General features: G+C 32.5%; 2 protein-coding genes and 2 pseudogenes across 3 annotated transcripts; 3 read left to right on the top strand and 1 right to left on the bottom strand.

Moving 5' to 3' along the window:
• The first annotated feature begins 1,982 nt into the window (after positions 1 to 1,982).
• On the top strand, positions 1,983 to 4,840 carry LOC111881206 (heterogeneous nuclear ribonucleoprotein 1). Of its 2 annotated transcripts, XR_002846732.2 has the most exons (4): positions 1,983 to 2,345; positions 3,022 to 4,008; positions 4,301 to 4,385; positions 4,504 to 4,840. XR_002846732.2 is itself a non-coding variant. In XM_023877611.2 (2 exons), exons 1-2 carry the CDS (start codon positions 2,124 to 2,126, stop codon positions 3,973 to 3,975), a joined length of 1,176 nt encoding a protein of 391 aa, XP_023733379.1. In that variant the 5' UTR covers positions 1,985 to 2,123; the 3' UTR covers positions 3,976 to 4,185. The 2 variants fall into 2 exon arrangements, 1 of the variants encoding a protein (XP_023733379.1); XM_023877611.2 differs by lacking the exons at positions 4,301 to 4,385; positions 4,504 to 4,840 and having other exon boundaries at positions 1,985 to 2,345; positions 3,022 to 4,185.
• A 3,792-nt stretch (positions 4,841 to 8,632) lies between these two features.
• LOC111881295 (protein NRT1/ PTR FAMILY 5.2) lies at positions 8,633 to 10,778 on the top strand. Its single transcript, XM_023877712.2, has 3 exons — positions 8,633 to 8,753; positions 9,031 to 9,248; positions 9,333 to 10,778. Exons 1-3 carry the CDS (start codon positions 8,636 to 8,638, stop codon positions 10,776 to 10,778), a joined length of 1,782 nt encoding a protein of 593 aa, XP_023733480.1. The 5' UTR covers positions 8,633 to 8,635.
• Positions 10,779 to 12,401: 1,623 nt separating this feature from the next.
• On the top strand, positions 12,402 to 15,603 carry LOC111881301 (protein NRT1/ PTR FAMILY 5.2-like; annotated as a pseudogene).
• Positions 15,604 to 16,188: 585 nt separating this feature from the next.
• Positions 16,189 to 19,680, bottom strand: LOC111881300 (CENP-B homolog protein 2-like; annotated as a pseudogene).
• Positions 19,681 to 21,386: the final 1,706 nt, after the last annotated feature.

The raw sequence follows: 21,386 nt of genomic DNA, 5'->3' as shown, positions 1-21,386 counted from the left end.
AATATAATATATAGTTTAGGGTTATTTATAGTTGTTGTTATGGTTAATTAATTTTTTAAAATTTGTTTGCTTAATGTTTTAATTTCTATCATTATAATTATTTAGAAAAATCAAACATTATTTTTTATTTTAAAAGTAACAATATAATCATTTATATAGAGTTAATTTTAACTATTGTTTTTGTAAGTTATTTTAAGTTACTTATTAGAAAATTTTTATCGGTTATATAAATATCTTTAGAAATATTTTAGTTAAATTGATATTAGAATTATTTTTTTCATTTATCACTACCATTTATCAATTTTAACTATTTACAAAATATTCTTTTGTTTTTTAAGTAAAACTGAAATTTATATTTAAGTTGACATTGTAATGTTATATTTAAGTTAACAATTTAAGTATTTTGTCCAAACTGTTCAAAAGTTGTAGCTTTAAACTGATAATGATTTACATATAACAACATATTAAATCTAATAAATTAAGTATAATATATTAAAAGTTAAAGACATAACTTTATAAGTAGAAGTAAATATATTATTTTAAAATTAAAATTTAGTTTATTTATGATTACACTTTAGGTTTGATATTTATTTAACCTTATTAACCAATTTATAATCATTATTAGAAAGATACCACAATTTATCACTTTTAACTATTTACAAAATATTCTTTGGGTTGTTTAAGTTAAACTAAAATTTATATTTAGGTTGACCCTGTAATGTTATATTTAAATTAATAATTTAAGTATTTTATACAAATTGTTCTAAAATTGTATCTTTAAAATGATAATGGTTTACATACAACAACACATTAAATCTAATAAATTAAATATAATATGTTAAAAGTTAAAGACATAACTTTACAAGTAGAAGTAAATATATTATTTTAATATAGAAATTTAGTTTATTTATGATTATACTTTAGGTTTGATATTTATTTAACCTTATTAACCAAATTATAATCATTATTAGAAAGACACTACAATTTATCACTTTTAACATTTTACAAAATATTATTTGTGTTGTTTAAGTTAAAGTAAAATTTATATTTAAGTTGGTCATGTAATGTTATATTTAACTATTTACAAAATTTATAATTTAAATATTTTATACAAATTGTTCAAAAGTTGTAGCTTTAAAATGATAATGGCTTACATTCGACAATATATTAAAACTAATAAATTAAGTATAATATGTAAAAAGTTAAAAAACTTAATTTTATAAGTAGAAGTAAAAATATTCTTTTAATATTGAAATTTAGTTTATATATGATTACATTTTAGGTTTGATATTTATTTAATCTTATTAACCAACTTATAATCATTATTAGAAAGAAATTGAAAAGTCATGGGAGTTTCAAATGAATGTGATAAAAAAATACATGAGAGTTTCAAATGAATGTGGTGAAAGAAAAAATGTTTACTTTATAATATAGTATGATATGATATGATATGATATAATATGATATGATGTATATCATAGAGATCATTTTTACAATTTGTTTATAAAATATTAATAGTTAAATTACAAAAATATATAAAGGTATTAAATAAACATAAACCTATTATATTTTAATTATTTTTACTATTTAAAGACTATCAATCATTATATTACTCTAGAAGGCCATTCAGGAATAATATTTTTATGCGGGTCATAGTAACCTATTATAATCGGTTAAAAGTAGTTATATTATTTTTCTCTTAATTAAGTGGATCGAACGAAGAAAGTTGTCAAAGTTAAATGATCAAAATACTTTATTTAAAATGTTGTATTATATAATTTTATAATATATAAATTGCTGTGTATAGAAAAAAAATATTATTCGAATATAACAAAATTTATTTATGTCGATCATTTGAACCGTTTATAAGATTTAAACGATTAAAAAATATATTGTCCTAAATTTAAATCATATTGATACGCTCGCATATTCCATGAACAGTGAAGCGGCGTCGTACTAGTGGGAATCATGACGTATGCTTCTACTGCGATTCGATCCCAAATTCCCAAACGGACACTTCAAGTGATCAAGTCCGTGCAAACCCTAGATTCAGAAATTACACACACTCACTCACTCACTCAAACTGAGCTGCGTGTTTGTGTGTGAGAAAACCAAGAAAATCAATGGATTCAGACGAAGGGAAGCTGTTCTTAGGAGGAATAGCATGGGACACCACGGAGGAAAGGTTAAGTGATTACTTCGGCAAATACGGCGATGTCTCGCAGACCGTAATCATGCGCGATAAGATCACCGGACGTCCGCGTGGGTTTGGCTTCGTTGTGTTCTCAGATCCATCTGTTCTTGATTCTGTTCTTCAAGATAGGCACACCATCGATGGCCGCAATGTAAGAAATTTATGATTTTTCATCGCTCTTCATTCTTCAATTAGGTTGGAGATTGTTTCAGCTTTCCGAATAGTAATTTGTACTGATTTTTAACATTTTACTTGTGAAGTTTGTTTTCATGACTGTCAATCAAATCAATTTGTTTCCGAAATGAGAAGTTTACTTGTACTTTGAGAAACCAGCCACCTGATAATAACTTAGCTTATTATCGTTTCTAAACGGTTTTGAACCTAAGCAATAGCAATGCTATTCGTATCAGTAATTAAAGTCAAAGCTATATTTCTGGAATGGGTAATAGTTTTTTCAATACCATTGATGGTAAAACTTGAGAGCCGTATTAAGTATCTCAATTCAGTTGAATTCTGTTACTCCCATCTCCAAGTTTTCTAATTGAATTGCGTTCGTGGGTGGGTGTGTCTGAATCTGATATCTTAGCACTCCCATTGATCGTCAGAATTTAGAATCATGTTATTTGGATGTTTTAACTTGGTTTCCTTTTAATGGTTGTTATCTCTTAATGGAGTTTCTATGTTTTATGTTAAAATCTTTATTGGATTTCAGAAGTTTATACATTAAAGGAAACAGAACAACCCATCATTTTTTATTTCCTTTTGAAGATTATGGTCTATATGTGTATGATTTGATGTTGATATAGAACTCCACTTTGGGTTTGCAGGTGGAAGCTAAGAGGGCTTTATCAAGAGAAGAACAACAAGCATCTAGGCCTGGAAGTAATGTCAGCAGAAGCTCTGGAGGAGGAGGAACTTCCAGAACCAAAAAGATATTTGTTGGTGGATTGCCTTCCACCTTAACAGAAGAACAATTCCGCCAGTATTTTGAAAGTTATGGTGATGTAACCGATGTAGTAATCATGTTTGACCAAACTACCAACAGACCTCGTGGATTTGGTTTCATCTCATTTGACACAGAAGATGCTGTTGATAGAGTCCTCCAGAAGACCTTCCATGAACTTAACAATAAGCTTGTGGAGGTAAAACGAGCTCTCCCCAAAGACGCGAATCCTGGTGGTGGCGGCCGTGGGGGCGGCTATCAAGGGAACAATGGTGGTTCATTTGACAATCAAATGGATGGTAATAGGTTCATGCAGGCGCAAAACTCTGGTGGCGGCTATCCTCCGTATTCTGGATATGGTCAACCGAGTTATGGTGGTTATGGCGGGTATGGAGGTTATGGTGTTGGTGGTTATGGTGGTCCTGCCGGAGCATATGGGAACCCGAGTGCTGCAAACTCCGGTTACATAGGTGGTAGTCCTAGTCCATTAAAAAACCCATGGAGTGGTCAGACTCCTGGTTATGGTGGTGCAGGGTATGGTGCGAATGCAGGGTATGGGGCTAATGTTCTTTGGAATGGTGGTGGTGGTGGTGGTGGTGGAGCTGTGGGTCAACCTCCAAGTGGGGGTTCTAGTTATGGGAGTCAAGGTTATGGGTATGGTGGTTATGGTAGTAATGATGGCTATAATTCAAACACCGGTGGTTATGGAGCAGCTGGTGGCCGATCAGGGCCAGGAGATCAACAAGTGGCTGGTGGTGGTGGCTATATGGGGGGTGCCGGTGCCGCCTATAACGGGCAGCCTGGTTACTCTAACGCAGGGTGGAGATCGGAGATTTGATTGAAAAGCGGATGTGATGGTGCTCCAATAATGGTTATGCAACAAACTTAAAAACTGGTTTGGATTGCTTGAATCTTGGTAGTAATAGTATTATGAATTATGTTATAGTAGAATTTATTTTTGGTAGTTGTACTTGCATTATAAGTTTTTCTTCAGTTATAAGTTGTAGCATTTAACTCACGTTTGCTATAGTTGGTATGTGTTAGTTAATTTGCATGGTTAAAATCTTTTTTATTAAATTAACTCAACCTAGCTCTGCTGATTGTGCTTACCTTACCATTGGAGGCATAATTGTTCCCCTGTTATGTTCTCTTTGTTTTTACAGGAACCAACGAATCCATAAAAGATTGGAATCATGGAATCCTTATCCCAGGTTGGAACACAAGAAGAATTCTAGTTTCAGCAAATGGGTATGGCATTTTTTGTTTAAACTTCTAATATTTGCTTTTTTTTTTTTTTTGTTTGCAAAATGTTTTTGGAAGGAATGTAAAGAAATTGTAATATGTCACATGTGTGTTTGGTTGGCAGGAAATGGAATTCCCAGAACCAAACGCCCCCTTCGGCCACTGGATCTGACAATGATATCGTATATCAATCCAGATTTACTTTATATAATTGGTTACTTTGATTTTAGATAACAACTATTTTCTAATTTGTTTTAACTTAAAAGCCTATCATAGCTTGTATGATATTATTATAGGTGTTTTTTTCCTGGCATAGAAAGCGTTTTTTAGTTCCCATACACAACAATTCATTGTACAATACAACATTTTAAAGCACCAATTGTTGTGTATGGAGAAAAATTGTTGTGTACGGACAGCTCCCTTTCAGAAATGGTTATTGGATTCGGCCGTTAAATCTTTTACTTTTGTTTTGTTAGTTTTTTAAATGATCAAATTACCCTTAGATCAAATCATTTTTGTAATACTAATATATCCTATTAAAATATAATGAATTCATTAAAATGTATACAAGTTTTTTTAATTTATTATAAAAATGTACTTATTTAGGAGTTGCTTTAACCAATTATCTAATCCTATCCTTGTGGGATGCCAGAGAAGTTCATAAATTGGTATTTATTTATCATTAATTTTCATCCAAAATAACGGCATTCCTTAATCTTTATGATTTTACTCTTTAACAATTCAAATAAACAAAACAACAATCAAGAAATTAACATAGATATTAGGATTTGGAAACTTCAATTTGTATACATATATGTACATTTATAAGGAATTAACTTGATCAGAAAAAGCAAGTATTCAAAACGATTGATTGATATCAAGATCGTTAAAACTAATAAACAAACACTAGCTATGTTTGATTTGGAAATCATAAGGATCAACGGTTGTCAACCTTATTCTTAATGTGTCACTTTTTAGAAACCACAAGTACGACTCATGGGATTTGGCTAATATATGATCAATAGATGAAAATGTTAATCAAAGATGCGACCCGTTTATATTTTTTGAGGTAGATGGAGTAGAATCTTTATTCTACAATTAATTGTCGTTATTCTTGAATATAAACAAAATATGAAGAGTAGCCATGTAGGCCATGCAATCGTATTCATTTAGACATTGCCAAATATCTGTCACAATACCACGTTGATAAATATTGTTAAAGTTACTCTCAATAGTCAATAGGTCTAAATCGAAACATAATATTAAAATTAACAGACGTATCAAACTGGAAAAGGACACTTGACTAGAGAAATAAATATTTCTCCCATTATTTTTATTAAATATCTGAAATACGTATTCTACCTTATTAGCTGACTAACCATTTGAATTTGATTGTATTTTTGTATTTACTTTTACAGGCCAAATTAACATGAGACTACGATCATTTCAATTTCAAATTATATATATATTAATTACCAAAATTGGTATGTGAGGAGTTTTACTATTCATTTCAACTTTCCATTCGTAGCCATTCGATTTCCTTTTGCTTCTAAATTCTTTCGTCTTTCTTTTTCTTAACCAACGGTTGTACTCACTTAATTTGCTTTTATTAATGTCAGATCAAAAGCAACTACGTCCATATCGAATTACAACTCTTATAGAATATAATATAAGTTATAAAATAAGCATTTTCCTAAAAATAACAAATTTGCCTCTGGTAATAAAAGATTCTTATATTTACATTTTCTACCCTAAAATAATTTTGATTAAACACATTTTATCCTTCGTAATATTAAACATAAATTATTGGTAATTTTAAGTTACGTTTTTGGTTCCTTACATAATTGTTTTTATAGTTTTCATTTTTACTAATATTATTTTTTTATTTAAGTGTTAGTTAATACGTTTAAAATATATTTTTAAATTTTATTTTGTATGTCTTATCCATACATAATTGTTTGCTTTTAAACCTTATTTTATATTTTTTTATGATTCACTTTGAAAAGAAGTTTTCCACTGCAATGCATAGAAATTTCTCCGAAAAATCTTATCCATGTTGAATTGCGTTTTTAAAATACTAGGTTTCCGCAGAATCGCGCGGACGGTCCAAACCTAGTTACTATATAATTTAGCAATTTCAGCTGAGTTTATTGTGATGGCTAAACTAGAAAAGAAATGGCTGAAATTTGTTTAACAACCGAAAATTACCTAATTTTAAAATGTCTATTATTTGTTAAATTATTTTAAGGGGTGATTAGAAAAATAAAATATCATTATTTTAACGACAAATCTAATCTACCTAAACTACTCTTTAATTCTATATATGTCAACGACAGGACTTGAACCTTCAATCTCAAAGAGAGAAGACAACACTTGATACTGCTGGTCTAGAAGCCATTTGGTACAAAATATCACATGATTATTGAGAATTAACATAAACTTAGTACTTTTTTGTATTTACGGTAAGCCATCAAATGCAAAATTTAGTCATTTCAGAATTTCGAACACATAAAATTTGGCATATGCTTTCATTCGCACCAAACATTTTCAAAAAATTCTCTCTAAATCCCGAATGTTCACTAGAATCTGTTTTTCAACTAGATGGTATACATATACTTATGTCATTGTATTGGAATATACTTTGATGTTGATAATTTTTTTTATTGAATTTCAATAAAAAACGAAGCATCTTCAACTCTAAAATTCCAATGTACAAATATATTAGTTTTCAAATTCTGGACACATTGTTTTTGTATATACTTGCCAACAATATATTGTCAAGATCATACAAATGAAGTCTGAAATGTACGAGCCATATGTAACGTTAAAAAGTGATAAATTTTGGAACTTTTTAGGTCACAAAATGTAATTTTTCAGACATGGTAGTCCTTGTTATGACAAAAGTAATCAAAACTTGAAGTTCCAAAACATACTTGTGTGTTGATGTTTAAAACACAAATACAACCTCGAAATTTTGTAGATTGAGACCTGCAAATAATGTCCTAAGACAAAAATTTCCAGGATATATATATATATATATATATATATATATATATATATATATATATATATATATATATATATATATATATATGTCTTGAGGATACAACAATCTATTGAAAATATAATCTTGAATATATACAATGTCTCCTTAAACATAGATGAGAAAAACGAAGATGAATGTTTCAGATTTTTATGTGTAGTGATCAACCCGAAAATCTTAAAAAAAAAAAACTACCATAAACCTTTTAAATGATATGTAATTTAGAAATACTATCCCAACACCATTCAATTGACCCATGAAGCTCTATCCAATAATTTGAACCTTTTGATATATAACATGAATAAAGCCTTTAAAAGATGTCACAAGTTTTGTTTCTCAAACAAAGTTCCAACAGTCCTTTTGGTAGATCTAAAAAGTTCGACTCATTTACTTTAATCTATGTAATCATGTAGTTTTTATGATTACCTCTTATTTTCAATATTAAATTAATATTAATATTTTAATATATATAAATTTTGTAATAATTTTGGTATTTTTATAAATTAATTCAAAATGGACAAAAAAGCATCGTTTGATTAGTTAGTTCGCTCAATTCTTAAAATTAAATGTTTTGACACCAATTTATTTTGATACATTACTCACATGGTTAGTTATTAGTTATATTTTATCTTCAACGAGATATAAGCTACGAAATGGCTTTATTAAACAAAATTAGCTTGCTGTTGCAATAATACAGTTTTATGACGTATTAAAATAACATTTTAATTCATCATCTACTAGCAGATTAATTAGACAAACCTCTTGTTCAAGAAATATCTGATTTTGACCTTTTATGAAACCACCCCGACAGTCTTATTTTGCCACCTCGACTTTCATATTAGTTAGTAACAAAAAAAGAATCAAAAGTTGCCGGAATTGGAGTTTTTTAACCCATGGCAGTATGCAACATGTCTACCTCGCGGATCTTTATGCGAAAATGATCCAAAACAAGAGTCAGACATAAATTTTTAAAGGACAAATTAGAAAATTCCAGCCAAAAGATACCAGTGAAAATGACCAAAAATTTATTCTTGTGATATACAAACGGAAGGGTAGATAAGAGAAAAGAACTTGGAATATTATTAAATGTAGTTACAAACTAGGATTTTTTTTATAGTGTATTGTTCCAAGAATCCAAACACTTATAAGTAGCCCGATACATATTAGCAATAAATAGTATCTCTTTCTTTCTAGTGTTCGTGTTTTGAGATTCATGGAATATGAAAAGGGCCTTGAACATAATTTCACCCAAGATGGAACTATAGACCTTAAGGGTAGACCCGTCTCACGATCAAATACTGGGAGATGGAGAGCGTGTTACTACATGCTAGGTGACTGTTATTTTCTTTTACTAGCTTGAATTATTATTATTTTTACAATGATCCTGGTTATCATATATATATATATATATATATATATATATATATATATATATATATATATATATATATATATATATATATATATATATATATTTTATAGTCCATCTATATGGTTTTATATATGTTTGATTATTAAATAATCTGAATTAATTATTTGTCAAGTTTAATATGATACATACAACAAGAGGATTGATTTTGGTTTATTTTTAACTTACTTAATTTTTAGGGTATGAAGTGTGTGAAAGAATGGCATACTATGGAATAGCAACAAATTTGGTCTTGTACTTAACAAGGGAATTGCACGAAGGCACAGTGAAATCATCAAACAATGTCACAAATTGGATTGGAACTGTGTGGATAACTCCTCTTTTGGGTGCATATATAGCCGACACATACTTGGGAAGATATTGGACTTTCATGATTGCCTCGGTCATTTATTTTCTGGTAAATATATTGATTCTATTTGCATGTTAACATTTTTCATATTTTACGTCCGAACTCAAACCCATAGATCTTGTTACTAAACAGGGTATGTGTTTGTTGACTCTTGTGGTTTCACTACCATCGCTAAAACCGCCAACATGTGGCAAAGATGTGAGCTATCTGAATTGCGATAAAAGAGCATCTTCGTTCCAAGTTGGAATCTTTTATTGTGCACTTTACATTATTGCAATCGGGACAGGTGGAACTAAGCCTAACATATCGACTATGGGTGCAGACCAATTTGATGATTTTGATCCCAAAGAAAAAGCCCACAAACTCACTTTCTTTAATTGGTGGATGTTTAGCATCTTTTTTGGCACTCTTTTCTCAAATACATTCTTGGTGTACATACAAGATACGGTGGGTTGGGCCTTAGGGTACGGTATCCCTACTTTGGCTCTACTTGTGGCAATAATAGCCTTTATATTTGGGACGCCAACTTATAGGCATAAACCAAAAGTTGAAAGCCCATTTACTAAGATGGCAAAAGTACTAGTTGCCAGTTTTAGAAAAAGGAATGTAGTTGTACCTGTTGACCCTAAAGAGCTCCATGAGTTGACTTTGGACAAGTACTCTAGTCCCGGGAAATATAGACTTGACCATTCAAGTTCATTACGGTTCCTCGACAAAGCTGCAGTGAAGATAGAAGAACCGGATTCAGAATGGAAGTTATGCCCGGTGAGTCAAGTTGAGCAGACAAAACAAATGGTCAAAATGCTCCCAATTTTGTTTGCAACGTTTATTCCTAGCACATTGTTTGCTCAAACACATACTTTATTCATCAAACAAGGCACGACCTTGGTTCGATCAATGGGACCACATTTTGAAATCCCGCCAGCTTGTTTAGCAGTCTTCCTTACAATTTCTATGTTGATTAGTATTGCGATTTATGATCGTTTGTTTGTTCCTTGGGTTCGAAAATTTACACAAAATCCACGAGGCATCACTTTACTGCAACGGATGATAATTGGAATAACCTTACATATCATTACCATGATCATTGCTAGTCTTGTAGAAAGACGACGACTAAGTGTCGCTAAAGATCATGGCATAACCGAGAAAGGCCAAATTGTGCCTCTAAGCATATTTATTCTCCTTCCTCAATTTGCATTAATGGGTGTCGCAGATTGTTTCTTAGAAGTTGCTAAACTTGAGTTTTTCTATGATCAAGCGCCTGAAGGAATGAAAAGTCTTGGAACAGCTTATTTTACAACTAGTCTTGGTGTTGGGTATTTTCTTAGTAGTTTCATCTTATCGACCGTAGCTAATGTCACCAAGATGAATGGACACAAAGGTTGGATCCTAAACAACCTCAATCAATCACACCTAGACTATTATTATGCATTTTATGCGATTTTGAGCTTTGTGAACTTTATGGGCTTCCTTGTTATCGCGAAAAACTTTGACTATAATGTCGAAGTTGATCGATCCGAACAAGAGTTGGAACAAGATATTGGAAAGTTCACGGAACAAAGTTATGTTGCCGGATGATGATCATAGATTGTAATATTGTTTCCTCTTGGCACACAACTTTGAATATATATATATATATATATATATATATATATATATATATATATATATATATATATATATATATATATATATATATATATGTGTGTGTGTGTGTGTGTTTTTCTCTATGATGATTACCTAATGTTTTGTATTTATTATTTGACATTTTATTCTGGTAAAAAATGATGTAATATATAAATTGTTTTACTTGGCTGGCGCATGATATAACGAAATGGATAATTAAATGAAATGGTCCCGTCTATTGTAAGAAAATGGTTAATGTCAATAAAACCCAACAACCTTTTTCCCTTTGGGTTTAAAAGTTCCCAAAACTAACTATAACTTTTGTGCATTCTAAAGGTATAAACAATGAAATGACTTGTTATCGAAGGGAATGAGGTGTTTTTTTTACCGGTTTATAGGTTACTTCGTATATGATGTGGCCAATAATATGTCCACGTAGGCACCACATGTTAGTTGACTTGGCATTGATTTGTCCTAGTCATATGGCTTCTTAAATAAACATATTATGATGGTTTGAAGAGACAATATGAAGTCCTTGTTCCAAAAAAATCAAGGTTTAGACTAAACTTCGAAAAAAATACATACCAGAATGACCATTTTGTAATTTTGTCTTATTTTAATTTATTCTTACAGATCAAATTAAGATGAGATTTAATGCTAATAATCAGGTGTGATATTTCAAATTATTAAGATAAAAATGTATCAATTCTAATTATGTTTAATTGATAATGGGTAAAGTATAAAAAACATGTTAAAGGAGTCGAACATCATCTAAAGTGCATTCACATGTTTGTAATTTGCTAAATTATTTTCAAAGTTAAATTAATATTTTAATATATTGCTTCTGTAGTCATATTGAGTATATTAATCAATTCCATATGGGTTATATTTCATCTTTACCAGAAAACAGTCGAATCCAAATGCATATATCATAAACTCCTAAACCGTATTATTAAAAAATTTAGATTGTTATTATAATTATACAGTTATGTAGTTTGGAACACATTATTATGTATAAAATTTAGAAAGAGGATGAAAAAATGTTTGCTAGTTGACCCAATAAGATTAATATTTTAGTCCATAGTAAAAATGAGTCTATCTTGTTGAAGAAAAAAAGTGGATTATGGAACGTTTAAACTCAAATTAATTAGGATGGGGTCACTCTCTCGATCGAGTTCTTGATGGGAACGACGGTAAATAATAATATGTTGACAATATGACTTCAAATCCAATTCGTGGATCCTTATGCTAGTATAAAAAATACAAAGAGTAAATAAATAAAAAGTCACCGAGTTGAGTTTTTAGCTCATGGCAGTATGCAACATGTCTACCTCGTGGATCTTTATGCTAATATGATCCAAAACTAAGAGGCAGGCATCAATTTTCAAGGACAAACTAGTCAATTCCAATCAAAAGATATCAATGAAAGTGACCAAAAATGTATCCTTGTGATATACAAATGGAGAAGGGCAGATAAGAGAAAATGACTTGAACTATTATTAATGGGGTTACAAACTAGGTTTTATGATTCCATAAATATTCTCTCCTTTTTTCTTGTGATTGTGTGAGTTGGGATTCATGGAATATGAGAAGGGCATTGAACATAATTTCACGCAAGATGGCACTACAGATCTTACGGGTAGACCCATCCTTCGATCAAAAACAGGGAGATGGAGAGCTTGTTACTACATGCTAGGTGATTGTCACAAAAAAATTATAATAGTATATACTTTTACTGCTTCCTCTACTATCTTTAATTTGTAATATATATGTGGAGTCATTGTTTTAATCTCCAAAAGGGTCATTTGGAGAAAAAAATACTCAGCGTATGAAAAGACATATAAGACAGAGTTGTATCGATATGAGATACGCTAGCAAAATTACTATTTTTTTATGTCGATATTATTAGCATTAGTTATCAAATATATTATACTTGTGTCATGGTTTTATCAGCTTAATAAATAAAGAAATTGGTATACTATTTGTTGAATCGAATAGATACAACAACAATAACTTTTTTTTTTGTTCTTTGAACTTGATTTTTCAGGCTATGAAGTGTGTGAAAGAATGGCATACTATGGAATAGCAACAAACTTGGTGTTATACTTAACAAGGGAATTGCATGAAGGCACGGTGAAATCATCGAACAATGTCACAAATTGGGTGGGAACTGTGTGGATGACTCCTCTTTTAGGTGCATATATCGCTGACACATACTTGGGAAGATATTGGACTTTCATGATTGCTTCGGTCATTTATTTTCTGGTATATTTTTATAACTTTGTTGTGTGTTAGCATTAACCTTTTTGCGTAAATTAGTTCTAAACCCTAGATCTTGTTGCTAAATTGTAAATCGGGTCGAGGAGAACCATGGGTGTGGGTAGCGGTGTTCAAAAATATTCGTATCTAAATCTGATCCAAAATATCTGAATTACGTATCCAAAAACATCTGAAATTTCAGATATCTGAATTTTCAGATATCCGAAATCCGGATACCTGTGTTTTTAGATTCGGATACGGATAGTGATTTTGTAATTTTTTGGATATTTCGGATATCCAATATCCGATATCCCAATTTTTTTTTAATTATATTTACTATTTTAATATAGAAAAGTGGAAAGTACTAATATATAGTCTTGAGTTTTATTGTTAACATTCCATCGAAAGTGTCATTCCTAATGAATTTAGTAACTTATTTTCACTAATATTTTGTTTTATGTTTTCTTATGCTAAAACTATCGAGATTTTTTGATGATATATATTCATCTTCGCCATAAGTATCTCCATAGTTAAATGTGGTGTTAATTTAAATTTATTTATAAAGTTAATAACGAATTAAGTAGTTGTCATCAAACGGGTAGTTTGTCTTTCCCTATTATATATATTTGAATTTGTTTGTGACTTTAGTTTGTTTGCAAAGTATACACTAGAGATTAGCAGGCTAGTAGCATCGTATGTATCAGCAATTTGCAATAAGAAAATATATGTCACTTATAAAAGCACTCACATAACATAAAGGCACAATGAGATGAATTGATACGAAAATAAAATACAATGCTTCTCTAGTTTTTTGTTTATTAGTGTAGTTACCAAGTTAACTGTAACGTTAATTTTTTTGCCAAGTAAACACAAAACATAAATTGCATAAACTTTCATTTTTGCAAACCTTGATTTTTGGATATCCGATTTAATATCCGAATCCGTATCCAAAAATTCGGATATCCGAGACATGGCTATCAAAAATCCACTATCTAAATTTTTGGATATCCGATTTTGAACACCCCTAGATATGGGTTATCTTAATTACACCACTCTTTTTCTTATTTAAACAGGGCATGTGTTTATTGACTCTTGTGGTTTCACTACCCACTCTTAAACCACCAACGTGCGGCAAACATGTGAGTTATCTAGATTGCGATAAACGGGCCTCTTCATTCCAAGTTGCTATTTTCTATTGTGCACTTTACATTATTGCGATTGGGACCGGTGGAACCAAGCCCAACATCTCGACAATGGGTGCAGACCAGTTTGATGATTTTGAGCCCACAGAGAAGGCTCATAAGCTCACTTTTTTCAATTGGTGGATGTTTAGCATCTTTTTTGGCACCCTTTTCTCAAATACATTCCTAGTGTACATTCAAGATGATGTGGGTTGGGCCTTAGGGTATGGTATCCCTACATTGGCTCTCCTTGTGGCCATAATAGCCTTTATATTTGGTACACCAACTTATAGGCACAAACCAAGAGTAGAAAGCCCATTTACTAAAATTGCCAAAGTACTGGTTGCCACTTTTAGAAAGAGACATGTAGTTTTACCTATTGACCCTAAAGAGCTACATGAGTTAACTTTGGATGAGTACTCTAGTCCCGGGAAGTATAGAGTCGAGCATTCGAGTTCTTTACGGTTCCTCGACAAAGCTGCGGTGAAGATCGATGAACCAACTTCGGAATGGAAGTTGTGTCCAGTGACTCAAGTCGAGCAGACAAAACAAATGGTCAAAATGATCCCGATTTTGTTTGCAACATTTATCCCTAGCACATTAGTGGCCCAAATACACACTTTTTTCATCAAACAAGGCACAACGTTGGTTCGATCCATGGGACCACATTTTGACATCCCACCGGCTTGTCTATCAGTATTCCTTACGATCTCCATGCTAATTAGTATTGCAGTTTATGATCGGTTATTTGTTCCTTGGGTTCGCAAATACACAAAAAACCCACGAGGCATTACTTTGTTGCAACGAATGACAATTGGAATCATCCTCCATATCGTTACAATGATAGTCGCTAGTCTTGTAGAAAGACAACGACTAAGTGTTGCTAAAGATCATGGTATATTTGAGAAAGGACAAATCGTGCCTTTAAGCATATTCATTCTCCTTCCTCAATTCGCGTTGATGGGTGTTGCTGATTGTTTCTTGGAAGTCGCTAAACTTGAGTTTTTCTACGATCAAGCGCCTGAAGGAATGAAAAGTCTTGGGACTGCTTATTATACAACTAGCCTAGGTGTCGGGTTTTTTCTAAGTAGTTTTATACTATCGACTGTGTCTGATGTAACCAAGAGGAATGAACACGAAGGTTGGATACTAAACAACCTCAATGAATCACATATAGACTATTATTATGTTTTTTATGCTATTTTGAGCTTCGTGAACTTCTTTTTCTTTCTTGTTGCCGCAAAAAACTTTGACTACAATGTTGAAGTTGATGAAACCAAACAAGAGTTGGAAAACAAGATATTGGGAAGTTCACAAAGCAAAGGTATGTTGTCTGATGATGATCATAAAATGTAATATTGTTTCATATTAACACAAACCTTGGATATATTCTCGTATTTTTTTCTTGTTATGATTACATATTTACATAACATTTTGTATTTACTATCCACCCTATTTTAGTCGAATGTGATAATGTCAACTATTGTTTTATTTAGGTAATATTTGTCATGATAGAATGGACTATTGCATTAAATGACACATCTGTTTCTTCTAATAAACGAAACATAAAAACGTCATGTGTCTTTTTTCTAGCATACTTCTTTGACATGTGATATTTTTCTAAAATATCTACCATTTTTTTAAACAATTCAATCCTTTAAAATCTGGTAAAAATCTTTAACCATTACAGTAGAACCTCTATAATTTAATACTCGATAAATTAATAACCTCGATAAAATTAATAATTTATCTGGTTCCAAGTTGGAACCAGTACAAAATTGGACCCCAATCAATAAAATAAAAAAATATTTTTTTTTTTTGAAATCCCAATGTAAATATATTGCTCCCAATGAAACTATAAATTAATAATTATTAAAATATTCCAAAATTCTAGAATTTTCTAGTAAAAAATGAATATATAGTCACTTGTTTTTTTTTTCTGTGAACTTCAAATCTATATTAAGTTCATCTTTAAATCTCCCAATTGCAGTTAAGAGCTGAGACACTGTATTCTCGTATTGCAACAAAAAGTTGTGAATCTTTCCGAGTGACCGGTTCAAATGTATTAAATCATCATCAACCGAATTTTGAATGGTATCTGCTATAATTTCTTTAATGCTTTGAACCTTGTAACATTCATTATTTTCACCTCGATAATCCAACAACTCATTCACACCCATTTTGTGTCGATAATGCAATCCCGTAATCAAGTTCTCAAGCTAACGAATGTCTTCTCCAGAATTTACATCGTTTAAATCATTTGAGCCGGTTAGATTAGCCGAACAAATTTTACAGTGTCGAAAGCAATTTGCTATGGACTCTTGTTTCACATTTCTCCAAGCCAAGGTGGCCAAGTTGATGACATCTAAAATATTAATCTTTTCTAGGGAAGAAATGTCCAACTCGTAACCTTCCAAAATCTTACGATAAAACCTTTTATGGTAGTACATTTTAAAGGCTCTAATTATCCCAACATCACATGGTTGAATTTTTGAAGTCATGTGTAACGCCCGTATTTTGGGGCTAAGCATTAATGAGATGATGTAATAGTCTATGTCAACTATTGTAACTCTTTTTGAAGTAATAAAGATGAAATATTTGAATCCTATGTGAATTATATGTATTTATGTGCTTATTACTTATTTATAAACTTATAATAAATAAAGGATAAAAATAAGCGTCAAAATTAAAGTGTGATATAAACCCGATATTTTTACATAAAGTTTTAGTGGTGGAAACAAGGATTTCGGATATATAAAGAACGCTGAAATCCGAGTTATAACGAATAAGTTATGACCCGTCGAAGTTTTACGGCAAAACCGGCACGACTCCAGGAAGCATAAATAGTGAATTTATGATAGATCGATTTTTAGCCTTATATATCTAAATGAAAGTTGTAATATACGTTAAACCGAGAACATACAAAAAAAAATGCCCAAATCTGACTTCGTATGAGGAAGTTAAGAATTTTCTAAGATTTAGCACAGCAGTGCACGGCTCGAAACTCGAATTTAAGATCGAGCACTTTTTGGCCAACGCGACCTAAATGAGAGTTAAAGATCTCATTGATAGGAACTCAATGATAAAAAGAGAGACGAAAACGGAGTTCGTATAGTTACAAATTTTACGCGGTCATTTAATAGTATAATCTCCTCCTACTGTTAAATTTAACATCGGTCGAGAACTAGCCGACGGAGTCAAAATGAAAGTTTTAGATCTTGTTTTTATCTACACGTGTATATAAATTACGTCGAAAACGGAGCTCGTATGAGAAAGTTACGGATTTTAGAAGTTGGAAGTGTGCTGTGCGAAAATGGGTGACGTGACACAATCTTGGTCATTGCTTTTTCCCCAAGGCTTGCCACCAGATGGTGACATGTGGCACCAATTTCAGCCATATTTCACCCTATAAATACCACCTCTCTCACCCACATTTTCTTCACACCTTTCCCATTCTTTCTTCTATTTACTCTCTTTCTATAACCTCTCTCTAGCCCCGAAAGTCCCCGAAAAGCCTAGGGAACCTCCCTAGCACGAGGCGGAAGCCCCGGAGTACTCGACGGCTCCGAGAAGAAGAGTTTTTCGGCTCGGGAACGCTGCTCCAAGCAAAGCCCGGTTTTCTATAAAACCCGCTATAAGTGAGCTACATCTATGCTATTTTTAATATAACTTTTATTTAATTATAGTAACGTTATTAGGAAGTTATAATAAGTACTTGGGCTATTATTATGGGTTATATAAGTATTGTTTAATGCTTATATAATAGTAATAATAGCTAGACTATTAATTAGTCTCAGCGAGTAATAAACTAAACTCTAGTGGTAATAATATTAGGTTTCGTCGAAGGAAATAATTTTTAAGAAGCGAAGCACTGTCTGAGTTCGGAATCACCACCTTTTCAGGTGAGTGCATAGTTACTTTCATCTTACACATAGATATGAAATATTTTATATAAATTACGTGTTATGTGTGCATATTATCTGAATACTTGCTGTCTATGTTGGATCAACGTTTTTATACATGTTTTAGTTGATTTAAACTGTATATGTATTTTATATCTACGAAAATGTTGGGGTAAAACATGGGTAGATGTAATAGATGATGTGTGATAAAATGATGAGAGGCCTCGATGTTGTTGTTGTTGATTCCAGTCATCTAGCGGAGTATAGATGACGACCACCGACTCTTCTAGACAGGCCAGTGGAACGCTAGCAGGCTCGCAACCTGTAGGTGTTTGTGAACGATGTGTTCACCGGTGTACTCCATCCCCTCCCCCCATGGTTGCCTTTAGGAAATTTATTGCTGAGGAACCCCTTGGCAGTAGTGTCCATCCCGATGTTGATCCTTAGTCTAGGTCCCTTATGATAGGTGTTTTAGGGACGTAATGTGAGGATAACGGGAACGGGTAATCAGGTTATTGTTGGTTGATGAAATTAATAAACTTATTTATTGTGGGTTGAAAATCCCTATGTTCTCACCAGGCTCCCAAGCCCGACCCACTCAGTTTCATGTTTTACAAGTAGTGGCGCTCGAGCATAGATGTGATGTTTTGGATAAGGGATTACGGATATAGGCCTGTAGATATGAAATAATGTAGTAAGACTTATATTGTATTGTTTATGCTTTTGATCTGTATTGAACATGACATCCCGAGTCTTTTTAATGAAATACATTTCTACGGAAATGCTTTGATAAATCTTTGTCATATTTTTATTTTGGGAACAAATTCAGCAACACCTTTATGTAAATTGTTACTCTGATTTTTAAACAAGCATAAACAAAATCGGTCTTTTTTGGCCGTGAAAAATGCGGATGTCACATCATGTTTGGCAGTAGAAAAAACAACTCGATGTTTTGCAACCCTTGAATATTTTTTGAATGGGATGGACAATTATCTACTACCAAGAGAATTTTTCGACCATGCATTTGATCATCTAGCCAACGAACATATTCTTCGAAAAGCAGCTCAGTCATCAATGCTCTTTTGTTGGCACAGTATTCACAATCTATGATATTCATGTTGACATTCTTAAAACAACGTGGATTTGCATACTTACCAATGATCCATAGAGGAATTTTTTCCGAGCCATCCGCATTGCAACAGGTAACAATTGTAAGTCTTTCCTTGTCTTGTTTCCTACGTTCAAGTTGTTTTGTTGCAAGTGAATGGTCAGCTTGTAACCTGTAAAGCAAACCAGTTTCATCCATATTAAAAACATCTTTCATTAGCGATACGATTTGATACCATGCCTTAACTTGAAATTTTCAAGCCAACCCTATGAAAGATTATGCTTAGAAGAATCTTGTGGATACAAAAGCTTCAATGTCTCAACCCCCTTCTCTATTATTAACTCTCATGTTATATTCGTTAGCTCTTGATGTTGGAGAAACCATTCATAAACAACGTTCTCCATGTCCGAATACTTGGTTGCTTTGTGACGCTTGGTGTAACATCCATAAAATTCATGAAAATTTTAAACTTTTAAAACAACCAATAAATCATCATTGTTTACAAATTAGTTTTAAAAACATGTTTAAAATCAGAGTTTTCCCAAAAGCATAGAACAAAACATGATGAGGTGCACGATCATGCCTTCTCTTTCCCACGATCATTTGAGGTACCAGAAACATAACCCAAAACTGTAAGCCTAATGCTTAGTGAGCACCCCCAAAACACCAACACAAAAAATAACACATGTATAATAACAACATGTAATGGGTCCACAACTAATAGACTAGATTACCCCTGATCCCACAACATAAGTCTGGCTTGCCCTCAGCCCACAACTTATGTCTGGCTTGCTCCCAGACCAGATCAGTCCTCGGACTGAATACCACTATGCCCTCAGTACGATTCTAGCATGCCCTTCCCGACACTCAACTCGTATCTGGAATGCTCATGAGCCGTCAGTATGAGTCTGGCATGCCCTCCCCGACCCTCAGCTCATATCTGGATTGCTCCAGGGTTTGTTGGCTACTGCACGGAGCAGTACAACCTTAACGTAACTTACTCAATATGTCTACATATAACAGATAGTAACATACATAAATAATCAGACAATATCATAGGTAGTCCTACAGATCTACCAAACTAGCATATCAAAACTAGCATGCATATATAATCCATACTCAACATATCAACGAATATTAGGTTATCAAACCAATGGGTTGACCTTAGGGCCTTCGAACCGTAAGTACACGAGGAAAACTCACCTCGCAAACAAAACTAATGAGTCCCGACTCTGAATCTCAGCTCTCTACACAATACCTACATCCATCAAGTGACCAATTCCATTTAGATCCCAAAATGCCCAAAATACCACAGTTAAGGTCAACGGTCCATGTTAACCTAACACTCCATGTTCCTCTTGGCCACGCCGTGTTCCGCGAACATCCAAACAGTCGGGAAAACCTCAGCCAACACGTTGTGTTGACTTGCAAACATGTTGTGTTCAGCTGAGTTCCAACAGCTTAATACATTTTGCTACTTTATCGACTTCAAGAGCTCCAAAGCTCAGATATAGACCAAAATGTGATTATGAAGGGTAAAGTTTCCAACTTTATCCATTGGGACTACCAAAAAGGTCCAAAAACCCAAATCACAAGCTTGATAATGCAAGGGCTTAACCAAAATACCCTTAATCCTTAAGATCTGAATTCCATCCTTTCCAGAAGTGAATCTAGCACTTAAACCATCCCAAAGGTTGGTGCTCATTAGACATACATGTCCAATATATGTTTTGAACCCATATTAGGTCAAAATGAGGATGTATGACCTAATCTCTATGTATGACATCAAAATTTGATTATAGACTAGATCAAAGACACTACAAGGTCACTTTGACCTGGAGATTCATAAAATTGCAAACTTTATGAGATCCAACCATTGCAACATTCAAGAACAAGGAGCAAAAGGGGAAAAACTCAAGATCTAACAAACATTTAATGATAAAAATCGGGTCTTGGACACTTACAAAGGTCCATAAGAGTGCCAAACTGAAGAATAGGGCTTGCTTGCTGGATACTTGCTTCCTTCTTCCATATTCTTCCTTATTTAGCCTTAAAACACCAAACTAGCTTCACAAATAGGAGATAAAATGATTAGGGTTTCTTTCAGGGC

The sequence above is a fragment of the Lactuca sativa genome, chromosome 9 (genome assembly GCF_002870075.4).
Source record: "Lactuca sativa cultivar Salinas chromosome 9, Lsat_Salinas_v11, whole genome shotgun sequence".
Lineage (NCBI taxonomy): Eukaryota > Viridiplantae > Streptophyta > Magnoliopsida > Asterales > Asteraceae > Lactuca > Lactuca sativa.
The sequence above is the reverse complement of the archived record's forward strand: the minus strand, read 5'-3'. Positions and strand labels throughout refer to the sequence as shown.

Excerpts from the sequence above, each read along its gene's own strand:
- LOC111881206 (XM_023877611.2), top strand. The coding sequence starts at position 2,124 with ATGGATTCAGACGAAGGGAAGCTGTTCTTAGGAGGAATAGCATGGGAC. Across the intron at positions 2,346-3,021 it reads ACACCATCGATGGCCGCAAT|GTGGAAGCTAAGAGGGCTTT; the intron begins GTAAGAAATTTA and ends TTGGGTTTGCAG.
- LOC111881295 (XM_023877712.2), top strand. The coding sequence starts at position 8,636 with ATGGAATATGAAAAGGGCCTTGAACATAATTTCACCCAAGATGGAACT. Across the intron at positions 8,754-9,030 it reads AGCGTGTTACTACATGCTAG|GGTATGAAGTGTGTGAAAGA; the intron begins GTGACTGTTATT and ends CTTAATTTTTAG. Across the intron at positions 9,249-9,332 it reads CCTCGGTCATTTATTTTCTG|GGTATGTGTTTGTTGACTCT; the intron begins GTAAATATATTG and ends GTTACTAAACAG.